We start from the raw sequence: 14,141 nt of genomic DNA on the forward strand, positions 1-14,141 counted from the left end.
TGGTATTTAGAGGTTGTACTCTATGCATACAAATTTAGATTCTGTTATATAGTAAAGTTTAAACTATTTGAAATATATGTAACACAGAAAATTTCAAATTTGATTATTTAATAATAATGATCTACATGCTTTCATGTTTATTTTGATGTCTATGACGTAGACTTTTTATGAAATGAAGAATCTCACAATCTTTTGTAAAAGTTTTAGTATTTATCACCAATTTTTCTTTATTTAGTTTTATGTTGAGTTTTTTCCAACTTTTTCTAAGTCGCTGTCATACTTTTGCTCTTCAACTTTGCTGAGTCATTCCCAAATTGGAGTCCTATGACTACAGCTCTCAAGAGATAGGACTAGCAGCTAAGTGGTTGATAAGGGCTCTTAGTGATAATGCAGCTTAGCTGATTATCATTAGCAATATAATTGAGACAGCTAGAGACAAAAAATGGGCTAGTTGTCTGTTAACTTTAGAAAATTTGTTTGTGATAGACCCTCTGGCTTTGGGGCAAATTTAGAAAGGATGGGTGGAATTTGAAGCCCTGTTCCACTGAAACATCCAGACCTACTCAAAGTTGGAACCTAAGAAGTAATAACACTTGGGCCTACAAAACAGTGTTGCAAAACTGATATTTGGAAACAACATTGCAAGTGTCTAAAATTGAAATTGGGAAAAGGAAAAATCATATGTGAGATGTTCAATTAACAATTATGGACATTATATATTAACTGTTAATAGCTGCCAAGCGTCAAGAGTCAAAATTAATGAGTCTTGTTACCTCCCAAACCTGCATTTGAAATATTAAGCCTCCAACACCATTAAGGCAAGCCTGGTGGAATTCAGGATTGCCGCCTACTGTCACCACAGCAGTTCCTCCCACTTCTGAGCTGGTGATTTTTCAGCTCAACAGGAGGTATCCCTAAATACTGGCCTCAAAGTGAAGGTGGAGAAGATTAACAAGTTAATCAGATAAAAGATTCATTTGTGCTGAATCACAGCTGATTATATCAAATTCACAAGAATGGTGCCTGCCCTGTTGGGTTATAGAGTATTGAATATATACAGAGGCTTTGAAGTGAAGGTGGAGAAGATCAACAAGTCAATAACATAAAAGATTTATTAGTGCTGATTAGATCAACCAAACCATTAAGCCTATGCAAAAATGAAAATGCTCAAAACAGAACCATATTTTACATTTAACCATAAGTAATCTAAATGAACCATGTACGATGAATAGCCAAATCTGTCATAAAGCAAAACCTCAGAAGTAAAGCATGCGTGGTTATAACAGTCTCTGATTCTTCATCATTACAACAGAACAGCGGAAAACCAACCCAAGGGTTACACCTCCTACTCCAAGTTCAACTCCAAATCTTTTCAAGGGAAGGAAAAAGATCCACATGAAAAACCGAGACAAATTAACTTACCAAAAAACCTTGATTTACACAAAAAATAAAAAGAATTGGAAGGCATAACTACAACTACAAGAGCAACAATTCCCTCTGGGGTTAGATTTTGGTCTTATTACGAAGCCCTGGGATTTCACTTCTCTCAAATCATTCCCCTTTGGAAAATCTCTCTCTTCTCGATTTATAGATTCCTCAAACAATATTTAATCATCTATGAAAAACATCTTTATACAGCTCTTCAACCATATACAAATGGTAACCTAATACATTCTCGCTACCTACGGAATTCAGCGGTGAGAAACTTATCAACAGCCAGCATCAGTCCATCTGAAGTCAATGGTTCTTCCTTTGAAGCACCAATTTGGATGGAGGTCTGTATACAGTAATGCAATTTAAAATGAGTAATAAGGTTTATGAAAGTTCATTGGAGAAAAATATAAGCATGAAAGAAAAGAGATTAATGCACACCATTCTTGATGGTCGTCTTCCATGGCTGCCTCCACTCTTCTTGAAGACATCACTAGATTTGCGAACAGACATAGATGTTAATCTTGATGAGGCAGAAGAACCAAAGCACATGCACGAGCCCTTCCAGGTTCCAACTTTTCTTGACCTTCTAATTCTCTTCAACTCCTCAACCTATACATCATTCATTCTTCAAAAATATAGACCTCAACAACATGATTTGGTCACTTCGTTAAGTAAGTCCAACAATCAATATCATTCTTACTTGTTGGAAAGCTCTAGCAAGAGCATGCTCGTAGAAATCCAATAGTTGTTGATCATTAAAGGGAAGTTGGTGCCCATTGAAAGGGATTGCACACAATGAGATTTGAGACAAGGGAACCTCTTCAGATGTACTCTCCATATTTGTTCACCTATGATTATAGCTGCCAAAGAATAAAGAAATTAAATGTCATATTCATATATAAATTATCAACTAGCATAGATTCATCTAAACCCTAGATATATTGAGCACCAAGGGATCAAAAAGCAATGTGCAAACTTCTAATGATCTGGGGTTTATATATATATATATATGGAGACATTCAAGAATAACAAGATGGTGTTACAATTATCTAAATGTTGAACAGGTTCCTCCACATGAAGCCCCTTCGAATGATAGCATTCAATGATTTTAATATCCTTTGAGATAATTTCCTTTTGCAGTAAAAAAATTAACATAATCCAGGTTATACCAAGCACAGCTACCAAGACTTGGGTTCGGAGCTAGGACTTAGCAAAGTCATGGAGGATGAGGATTCTTTGTGGATGTTCAAGCACATACATTCTTTGGGGAATGGTACCTTCAAGCTTAAAGACGAGTCTAGGTCTAAGTGGTTTACAATTAGTACAAACTTACTTCCCTGGTTAGGGTTCAAGCAAAGGGCTTTAGAAGATGTGATAGTCGGGACGATGGATTAAAATCAACATTAAAAGTGCCTTTATAACCTTCTGACATCAAGACAGATTATAAGGTGGCTCCAACACATTGGAAAGGTTGTAGTGATCATGATGTGTAAGATCGACATAGTCTTTCTCCACAAAATATGAAAGTGAAATGAAAGGGTGCCTCAATTTCTGGGGTACAAAGGGAGGTAGAAATGGAGTAGACTAGTGTTAACTTAGTGGTAGAATATACTAGTGTTGAACTATTGATTCAAAAGGAGCAAAGACCAATGGATGCCAAGGCACACGGTGTCGATGAAATGGTTCAAAACAAAGTTGAGGATAGGGGTTTGGCTGCAAGGTGGGTAAAAAAGGTTGAAAGTGTGTAAACCTCTTAAAGCTAAAGCGGACCAAGTTATCAAGATGTCCAATAAAACATTAACTGACTGTTTTTATGGAAGGCACATATCTGAATCATACCTTGCATTGTGAATATAACATGTCTGACGACCTTTGTTAAGGGTATGTGCATGGTCATTATACAATGGTTGGTATTCCATTTCCAATCAATAAATGATGTTGCGCTGATAATGGGCTAAGGTGGTTCTAGGGTTTGATGTCTTTACCTCTAGATAAATGGATGTGGAAGTTTGATCCTAGGTCAATGGTGGCCTCTCTATATCCAGTGTGTCTCAAGTTACTGAGCATAACTTTAGAAATCGAGTCTGTCGATGTTCTCAAGGAGATGGGGAATAATATTGGGACACTTCTAGAATTTGAAGAGCATTTTAAGACAGAGACCTCTCATACAACTGCACATATCTTAGTGGAGTTGGAGCTGAAATTGAAATTGGAAGCCAAACATATATCCAATCACTAGACTATGCAAATATTCCCTTTAAGTGTTCAAATTGTCACATTTATGGATATTTCATGAGCAATTACTTTCTAAAATTTCGTCAAAAAGAATGGAGAAGGAAATCTAACTATGGCATTGGACAACACAAGGATAAGGAAGTTCAAATGATGAATGGCAGTGATGAAAAGGCCCAAAAGTCTATTAGAGAGGCCTCTTAGGAGGAGGAGGGATACATGGAACCAAGGATTCAATGGAAAGAAAAATGGACATGGATATCTCAACTCGAGGTGAAGAAGAGGTTTTGGAAACTTCTTTCAGTTTTCCTTGAGATGGATTTCAACCTACGTCAAGGGAGTCAATCTTTAGTATGGAACCGAGGGAAGAATTGATAAGACCTGGGAATAAACCTAGTTTAATAACTAAAGGAAATTTTACCCTAGATATTGAGGGTTGTAGATACCATCTCCAACCCAAAAAGAGGTCCTATTGTGAAGCAAATGATGGGGTCATAGGAAGCTTCAGCGAAGAAATAGGGGAGAAGGGTTATCAAATAGTAAGGGATAGAAAATCTCATTTTTCCATTGCTTTAAGGGGAAACAAAAAACCCTTAAGGGGCCCTTTGAGCAACATAAGTCCTTGGACAATTCATCCAATAATAATCACATCCCTTGATATCCAATGGTTGGGTAAGCCCTCCAAAAAACTTTCCAGGAAAGGTTAATGGACCTACATAAGCCTGACATTATAATGCTTCAAGAGGCAAGCAAAAAGGGTAACAAGATTAGGGAAGATTTCCCTAAGAAATTAAAGGACTGGGCATTTCTAATAGGACTAATTAGGGAACTCTAGAGGTTTGCTCATAAGACTTGGAATATGAATTTATCCATGAGGATACAAATATTATATATTAAATGTGTGAATAAGAATAAAAATCATTTACAAATGAGAACGAGAGGCTTACTTATATATCAGGCAAGTGTCTCTTCATGAAGAGTCATGTCTCAATTAGACATGCCTCTTCAACCTAATTACTACTTAACTAATAATTATTTATGCTTATTATCATTTATATTATTTTACATTATTTATATATATTTTATTCGTTACATTGCCTCCTTCCTCAAAGAGCTTTGTCCTCAAAGCTTGTCGATGAAAAAAGGCTTGATCTCTTTTTCGGCTTCGAACGTCTCTCTCTCGGAATAGTCATCCTCGTCGATACAAGCCGATATGATCTTCTTAGTGACAAACAAAATTGTCGCACTGAGAAGGGATCAAACCATCCGAGATTAATCTTCTGTATAGTATTTTGATCACTGGAATTTTGTAATGACTTGTTAGCATAAGACTGGATTGAGGTTACATCACTATTATATGGAACATCAGTTTGTTGTTTCTGGTTTGAATGGTACCGATACGTAGCATGGTTGATTGGTCTACTCTCGTGATTACTACAACCTTTCCCTAAGAAATTAATTACTCCAAAAGACTTGGAATATAGAATAAATTCATATTCCAAGTAGAATTGATGGATGTTGGCCCTATTAAGTGTACTCCTACTTGGTGGAAGTTAAGGGTACGAGAGGAACAGCTAGCCAAAAGGCTTGATAGATATCTAGTGTCATAAGCAATTATGAATATTCTACAAGGATAAGGACCTCAGTTAAGGTGGGAAGTGACTAAGAATCATTAATTCTACTCCACAAAGAAGGTTTAGTAAGCCTCCAAATCCATTTAAATTAAATTCTAAGTGGCTTGAAGATGAGGTTTTCAAGAATTTAGTGGAGAAGGCTTAACGGTTAGGTTATGATGCCTCATTAACATAATCTGCTAGTCTACAACTATAATCAAACCTCAAAAAGAGTTACGAAAGCAGTGTCAAATTAGGCACATGTTAAGAGAAGAGAGGATAATCGGGCTCTAGTTTTCGTCGAAGAACAAATTGCAGCCATTTATGCACAAAATTTCGACAGGAATTTGATGAAGATGCAAGGAACAATTTAACAAAAAAGGAGAGAACTAAGAGGATGTTACTAGAAGTAAAAGAAGCTCAATGGAGACTTAAGAGTAGGGCTTTATGGGTGCCAATGGTGATGAATATGCCAAATACTTTCAAAACCTTGTGATCATTGGAAAAATATTTATACCATAGAGGATTACAGAAAGAAGATGGATCCAATACTAGGTCTTTAAGGAGATAGCTAGGAATAGGAGCTACTTATTTTAGTGGGTTTATATAAAGAACAGGGCATAGTAAATATACCACAGATTATGAAGATTACTCCCTGCTTCCCAATTTTGTTGTGTAGGAGGAAAATGTCTCATTAATTAAAGAAGTGAAAGGATGAAATGAAATATGTGCTAGCTTCTTTTCAAAAGGACAAGAGTCCAGGGAAAGATGACTGAACTATAGAATTCTTCATAGGTTTTTATGATATGTTAGAAGAATTTTTTACAGTAGTCGAGATTCGGAGAACTCTAGGAAATCAAGGAAGATTTTGGGGGCTTTCAATTCAACATTCTTATCCCTAATCCCAAAAAAGGATAATTCCGCATCATTTGAGGATTTCAAGACTACTCCCCTTCAGAATTCATATGTAATATTATAACTAAAATCATAGCTATAAGGACGAAGAAGATTTTCTCAAAGTCCATTTCCACAAAACAATTTGGTGTTTTGGATGGCCTACAAATCCATGAAGTAATAGATGGCTCATGGAGGCTTACACTCTATAAAAACTCAAAAGTTGAAACTTGAAAGCTATGGTTATGAGGACAAACTTATCAAAGGCATATGGTAGATCCTAGGAAACCGGATTCGTCCTAAACCCCCTGCGAATCCCGAATCCGGCGAATCCGACACGATTCGGTCCGGATTCGTGTCCAAATCACAGGACACGTCGTGTCCGAGGGCGTGTCGCGATTTTAGGACACGTGTCTGGTTTCCAGGACTCGCTAAGCTCAGCGCGGGTATGAAAAGGGCGTGTTTGCTCATTAATATTTTCATTTGGTAAGTGATATGTGTTGTTGCAGCAAGGAGTAGAGCATTTTGGCAGCTTCATAATCAAGTCTAGGCCCTAGTATTGATATGCTATTCATGGTAATGTTAAATTCTTAAAGTAAAAGTGACATTCTCCTTAATCTTCATTTTCATCCTTTTACTTAAATTTTTAACATTACCATGAAATGACTCAGGATGTTTGAGAGTGGTTCCGGCCTCATTGGATTTCATATGGAGAAAGTAGAATTTTAGATTTCATTCAAAATCCAGCAGACTTATCAGTTTTTCAGGATTTTAGGATTGGGGGATTGCAATGTTTCCATTGAATTTTGTCATGTATTAGGGTATGGAACTCGTATTTAATCAAGAGCACCAAACCAAGAGCTTCTGAATATGTCGCTCCCGCTCCCGTTTTCGCTCCCGCTCCCCGCTTTCGCTCCTGCTCCCAAGTAACGTTGTTCCTGATGATATGGGTCTGGACACCATTGTTGAGTTGGCATTGGCCAACATGGATCTCAATGATCCAGTGCTAGAGCCTGTTAGATTTGATGACTTAGAGGGGTCAGCCTCCATACCAACAAATGCAAAGCCGACTATGGATACAGGGGAGGAGGAGGATGTAGAGGAGAGCAGTGGGGACCATGATGATGGGGACAGTGATGCTGATTCTGATGCTGATTGATGTCTTGAGGCTTGTATACCTGTAGTTGTTTTATATTTTCTATTTCTATTTGCCATTGGCATTGCACCAACACTACCTATGTAACACATTTTGATTTGATGACTTAATGAGAAAACTACAGTTGTCAGTGTGTTTATCTTACTATCTTGTAGTTGTAAGTTGTCTTTCAGTTATGAATTATGAATCATGATTTAAATTTTTAATAGATTTATCATTTATGTGACCAGTACCACTGACATTTATTTGAATTTTGTATGTACTATGCATGCTAATAGCTATAGATGAAGATCTATGTTTGAAATCAATAAATTTGCATCATTAATTAAAATTTGTGTAAGAAATATGATAATATCTAATTTTTAATATATATATATATATATATATATATATATATATATATATTTTTAAATATATATATATATATATATATATATATTTTAATAAAATAATATATAACGTGTCCTGTTCCGGGGGGTCAGCGTATCCCGAATCCGACACCACGAATCCCGAATCCTACGTGTCCCGAATCCCCGTGTCAGGTGACTTAGGGTAGATCTAACTATCTATACCTGAGAGTTATTTTGATTCACATAGGGCTTTGAGTGCAAATTGGGAACTAGATTATGGATTGCATGTCATCAGCTTCATTTGTTGTCCTAGTTAATGGATCTACTCTAGGCTTAGTTTTTGAAACTTGGTTTGCACAGGGCACTTAAACGGTGCAAGAGCAGCAAGATTGGATGGTCCAGTGAAAGGCAGGGATATTGATACTTTGATGATGTGAAACTCACTTAGTTATTAACTCTTGAAAAGATGGGATGCCTTCCTGTGATGGTCCTTCTTTCATACAATTGGAAGCATGTTCAACATCTTTCGGCATTTCCTGTAGTGATCTGTCTGATGTCCAGCCAGATCTCATTGATCCAAACAATCTAAGTGGTGCAAATCCTATATTTATGAGGTATGTAATGAGAATGTCACTGCTAACTTTTGATGGCTAGAACAAGGGGTTCAAATGCAGCTCACTTCTATTTATATTCTTCTTACGCGAAGATTGTGTGTCCATCAAATAACTGAGGCCAATTATTGTCATTAACCAGCAACACATGACAGCAGGAGATAGTTCCGAGCTCAAATACATACATCCAAGGAATAACTGAGTGCTATTATTGTTGTTAAGCAGCAACACATGATAGAAGTAGATACTTTCAAGCTCATATACATAGGTGTTTACAAAACATGGGATATGGTTCCACAAAATAAGGACTTAACATGTTCACTGGAGGAGGCCTAATGAAGTCCAAGGGGTACCATGACGAAGAACTGGACTCCGAACATAGTGGACAGAGGGTTGGCCCCTTGTTTTCCAAGCAAGAACCTGTGGTGCTCCTAAGTGGGTGTGGGGGCACAAGGATATCCTCATGGGTCTCCAATTGGATCGAAAAATGCCTATATACCATCTGTAAGGGCTAGGATGATGACATAAGCCCTCCCTCTGTAGCAGGAGACATCCTTTGGACCCTCGAACATCTGCCAAGTGTACGGTGCATGTGTGGAGTCGGCTGGGCATGGTGAACCAAGTGCATCATACTCATCCAAAAAGGTGGAACATGATCAATCAATGAGTGGGGTTGCGGATCCATGAAGTACTCTCTGCTATGGTGGAGGCCCATGGCTCTCAACACTCACCCTACAAGTGTCAATGTGGCCCTTTGGAGGGCTAGGACCCCGTATTGGGAGACCAAGCCCCAAATGGAGATGCACCTACAATCCTACATAAAATCGAATGCGTCCCCTTGTCCTCCAATACAACAAATCATCAGAATAATCAAGTAAAAGAGCTTACAAGTCAAGGAATCAATGGGGCACTTCATGGTGGCATGCCCTTCCATAGTGGGCTTTGGCATGTACAAGTGTCTCCAAGCTCAATAGGGTGGTTAATCAAGGACCCTATTAGGTCGTTTCAACCTTTAAAGGGGGTGACATGTCTGTGGTACATCCTTAAAGTGGTAAGTGGAAAATGATAATAATGGAATGGAGTGGCAATCAAGGAAATCAGGATGGACTGGGGATCAGGGAAGACCACATGTCATGATGCAAGGATAGCAATAATAGGGGAAGCCCACAACTAGGCATGTGAGTGTATGAGGAAGAAAATCGTGGTACATGAGTTACCCCGACCTTTGTTTTTCCACCCTTCTTCATATGCATTTTGCCTTTGATTGATTTTCTTCATGACTTCTCGGGGCTCCAGGGGATGAGAGCATGTTGTGCAGTATATAGCAGTGGATAACCCCTTAAGGTGGGGCGGCTCATCGCCCACCAGGGGTTGGAACAATCATCGGTTTCTTAATGATGGAGGGGGGCTCATCTAGGGCCCATAGGAACCAAGGTCATGGCCATGGAATGAGAGCATGATGTGTAGTATATAGTAGTGGATACCCCCTTAAGGTGGGGCAGCTCATCGCCCACCAATGGTTGGAACAATCATGGTTTCCTTAATGATGGAGGGGGGCTCATCTAGGGCCCATAGGAACCAGGGTCATGGCCATTGATAAGGGGTAGAGCTCATGTTTCGCTTTTTCCCACATGCTAAATTTGTATGTCCCGACCATATTTTTCATTTTGTGGTACATTTCCTATTGAGAGTGGTCAAATTATGTTATTTCTTTTCTTTTTAGCTGCATCAACCTCTAGGACATCGTTCTAGGCCAGACCCAAGGTGTGGACAAGGGGAGGGGGAGGCTAACCCTATGTGGACCTAGTGGACACATTTGGACCTGAATGGGAAAAGAGATGAATGGGGCTAAAATTAGTTGAAGAGGTGACATATGTAGTGTTAGGAAGCGGAACCACGCAACCAAAGTCAAGATTTCCTGAGTAGTGCAACACTGCCAACCCTAAAGCTAGTGGCCAGTAAAAGAGATCCCATGGGGCTACGATACAAGGTTAACCATAGAATCGGGCAATGGAGGCAAGAATAAAGACCTAGCCCACACTTTCCGCTGAATCCCCCCACCAATCCATGCCCAAAAGTGCCCATGACAAGTAAGGAAATTTACTTAGCTATAGAAATGAAAAGTCATACCTTCGTGGTCAGGAGCCCCACCTTCAAACATACAATCATACCAAGTGGACGAGGGACCACATGGCTGGCTCAGGCGGCAAAGATAATGGCACATTGAGCTATCTGGTGGCTGCAAGGGGTTGTTGGCTACTGGTTGAGGACCATCTAGGAGAAAAATTTCTCCTATATACACCACCCACAGGTGGTGGCTAACAATGTCTACTACAATTTTGTTATCAAGCAAGCCTGTGTTTTCTCTGCAGCAAACTGAAGAAACAATTCTTGATCCATCTACTTCCCCTTCTACTGATCAACAAAGTATTTTTGCTAGGTTCAGAGAAATGAAGAAGAAGAATGAAATGTTAAAGACTGCTACCTATTCGGAGTTTTGGAAACAGACCTCTACTACTCAAACTAGATTATTGTCTACATTAGACCCTAACAGAGGACAATTTCAATTGGCATTTCTTGAGCCAAATGTCCCAAGTCCAAGAACAACAGAAGATTACAAAACTTCAATGTTCTCTTTTGACACAAAACAGATTCATCCCATAGATCAAATTGATCTACATAAATAGAATGGTGAGATGATCTAGTCTTCCTTGACAAGTTCTGCCATGGCAACTTCAAAGCTGCAGTCATCTTTAAATAATGTTCATTCTCAGCTTAAATTAGAAAAGATGTCATCTTTAGAAAAGGATACAAGAATAAAAGCTTTAGATCTTGTAATCAAATTAGGATTAGATCCTAATGATGTCAATGTTGCTCAAAAAATAATTAAGAACAGAAACGCAGGCATTCAAGCATTAAGAAAACAACTGAAATTGCCTACAACAGAGCATCCTCAAGCTCAGGAAGCAAGGCAATTAGAGAAGGAAACGGATAATATGTTGTGTATGATTGTAGAGCAGAAGATCCAAATTCAGAAAATGGAAGCAAACATGGGAGATCTTTTGAAGGAAAAAGAGCAGCAAGTAATTGCAGGGATTTCTACAGCAGAAATAGGGTCAACCAGCCAAGACTCAACTGAATAGATATCCAAGGCTATGGGAGATCTATCACTAAACATTGAAATTGAGAAACTGAAGGCATCATTTTAGAGGGAAGAAAATAATAAAATCAAGGCAGATAATGCATATCTTGCAAAAGTACAAAAGAATTTCAGGCTCACTAGACAACTTGAAAAGTATATGGATGAGTCAGTTAGTGCACAGAATCTGGCAGAAGCTAAAGAGAAGATTTGGGTAGACATAAATTCAGCTATTCAGATATTTGGACATCAATAGAAATCATTTTTGAAAAGGAGCAGCTGGTACAAAAGGCAAAAGCAACGATTGTCGAGATCAAAGAGGAACTGGACAACAAGCCTAGAGAAGCAACAAAAATTATCAAAGTTTTGTATTCAAAAACAAAAGAAGAACTTGAAGAAATGGGTATTGAAAACAAGACGGATGCAGTCCTTGAAGTCAGAAAAGTATTGACAAAGAGAAATTTAATGCTACAGCTAGAAAACAAGTGTCATAACCTAGAAGTTTAGATCAAGAGGTTTCATAAAAAGTTTTATGTTTTGCAGCAAAAAGGACTTCCATCACTAAGAGATTCTCATGGCCAATTGATCCAGCAGGAAAATTATCAAAAGAAACTTCACGACATAGCAATAGACAACTCCAAATTTGCTAAAGTAAAAGGAAATGTTGGTGGTAAAACTTTTCTCCAAGGGTTAGAAAATGATTTATTCATTTCATATGAAATTCACCATCTCTTTGTAAACAAGCCTACATTTGAAAAATACACTGAAGTAGATGAAACATTCAGGAAAGTAATAAAATTTTCATATCCAGATGATGATAAGTTGGATAAGTTCCACGAACTTATTGAATGAACAAAAAGCAGATTTAAAGGCAGGTTTTGGGCAAAGCAGCAGGAGCAGAATCAACGGAATCAGATTTAAAAGTAGTAGTTAGAGACTAGATGCTCGAATAGTGTGCAAACTCCACTAAAACAGTGCCAAAATTTCTATTTTGAGTTGTATTGATTAGAATTATCCAAATCAATTTGGATGGTTTGGATAAACTTTATTTTATTGTAAAAGATTGTAACAGATAAGTTTTTTTTTAATTACACTCTATAAATACATTGTAATTCAAAGTAGAAGGGGTTGATACTTTGATAGAACCAGAGACATTATTGTATTTTGGAAATCTTGAAGATAATCAAAGGCTTCTGGCTTCAGTTTCTAGCAGCATTTGTGTTCATGTGAGTCTCCTTTGTGTAATCATTTTTGTTATTCTTCATATATTTGAGGTAAAATAGAAGTACTGGGTAAGGCTAGGTTGAGTTTTGACCTCCTTGATAGCCCCTGCAAAGTTATTATCATCACTGAGATTAGCTAATTAAACAGTTTGTTTAAATTAGTACCTCTACATCATTAAATTATTGCCTTTTGTCATCTCTCAAATGTATAAGTGTTAGCTATAGAAATCTTTCTATACGCCTCTTCTTTATTTGATAATATAAATATTCAGGAAGGATATTTAATTATCAGATATCTTCTATTTCATCTATCATAAACATTTAAAGATTTACATGTTGTTAGTACTGAAATCTTTAAGATACCGATATATGTACTTGTGAATGATTTGATTCATCTATCATCCATTCAAATAAATCCTTACTATTAGAATATTCCTATTTAGTATTTAATGCTCATTCTTTTAGCTGTTGCTATTTTTTATTCTTTTAGCAGTTTCTTAGATGAAACTGATTGTTTCCTTATTCTACATAGAAACTTGATGTTTCTATTATTGTAAATATCTCTGTACTTTTATTGAGCTTGAGCTTGCTCATAATCTATTGAATTCATTGGACATTCCTTTATGGTATCAGAGCCAGAAAAAGAGACTTCTTGAACAGTTATTCTCTCTGCATTCTAATTTCTCGAGGTCTTTCTTTCATCCCTTTCTAAGGTCGAGCCCTCTGTAAGCCAGGTAGCCTTCACTGAGTCTTAGCCTCGGCTTTGCTCATTGTGATAAAAGCTTACAGTCGTCTATCTCGATACAGAATTGGATTCTTCTCCTGCGTCTCTGTCGTGTTCTCATGCAGCAAGATCTCCACAGAATTTAAGGACAGGACGTGCAGTCATATTCAAATTCCCCTTGCTATTTATCAGGTTTTTCCGATTCTCCAGAACTGTTCTGCGGGCGTTTTAGATCGGATCTAGTGGGATCTCGGGCCCAAATATCGGCTTGAGGCCACTGCGTTCATTCATAAGGGTTTCATGCAGCGGCGGTGGCCAATCCGTGGCATCGAGAAAATCCGCAGAATCTGACGGGATCGAGACCAAAGCGGGATCGTGGCAGGTATTGAGAAATATATTTACAGCTCCTCCGCAATTAAATTCGCGAGGCTTCTAAGCTTGTTCTTAAGCTTCCGATCAGAACGAAGGCAGTTTTATGTAAACTCTACTGTTCAAAACAGTGAATTCCCAGGGTATTTCTGACTGGGGTGCTCAATTCCCGACGCGTCCAAAACCGGTGCATGACAAATCGTTGAAGCCGAATAGTGAATACGCAGAATACGCAAAATCGTCTGTGCCTCGAATTTTTTCCGTGAAACCGCTGTTGATTTTTCCTTTGCAACAAATCTACGAGTTCTGTAGAGTTTGATTCTTGATCCCAGTTGACTGTCTTGAAATTTCCTCGGCGTCGGGAATAAAGGAAGGCTGTCTTGTATACAGTGAACG

The 14,141-nt window shown here is 38.0% G+C and overlaps 1 protein-coding gene across 3 annotated transcripts in view; it reads right to left on the reverse strand.

Annotated features, from left to right (window-relative positions):
• Positions 1-1,231: 1,231 nt before the first annotated feature.
• LOC149163285 (uncharacterized) overlaps positions 1,232-14,141 on the reverse strand; it is a 103,520-nt gene continuing 90,610 nt past the window's right edge. For all 3 annotated transcript variants that reach the window (XM_089430704.1, XM_089430702.1, XM_089430703.1), the window contains exons 3-5: positions 2,135-2,294; positions 1,873-2,043; positions 1,232-1,777 (exon numbers count right to left, since the gene is read on the reverse strand). In XM_089430704.1, coding sequence (XP_089286830.1) covers positions 1,679-1,777; positions 1,873-2,043; positions 2,135-2,272 — 408 coding nt within the window. In that variant the 5' untranslated portion in view covers positions 2,273-2,294 and the 3' untranslated portion in view covers positions 1,232-1,678. The remainder of the gene's footprint in view (positions 1,778-1,872; positions 2,044-2,134; positions 2,295-14,141) is intronic.

This window comes from Pinus tabuliformis, chromosome 5_1, assembly GCF_031772625.1.
Source record: "Pinus tabuliformis cultivar Carrire ecotype Pingquan chromosome 5_1, CPIR1, whole genome shotgun sequence".
Lineage (NCBI taxonomy): Eukaryota > Viridiplantae > Streptophyta > Pinopsida > Pinales > Pinaceae > Pinus > Pinus tabuliformis.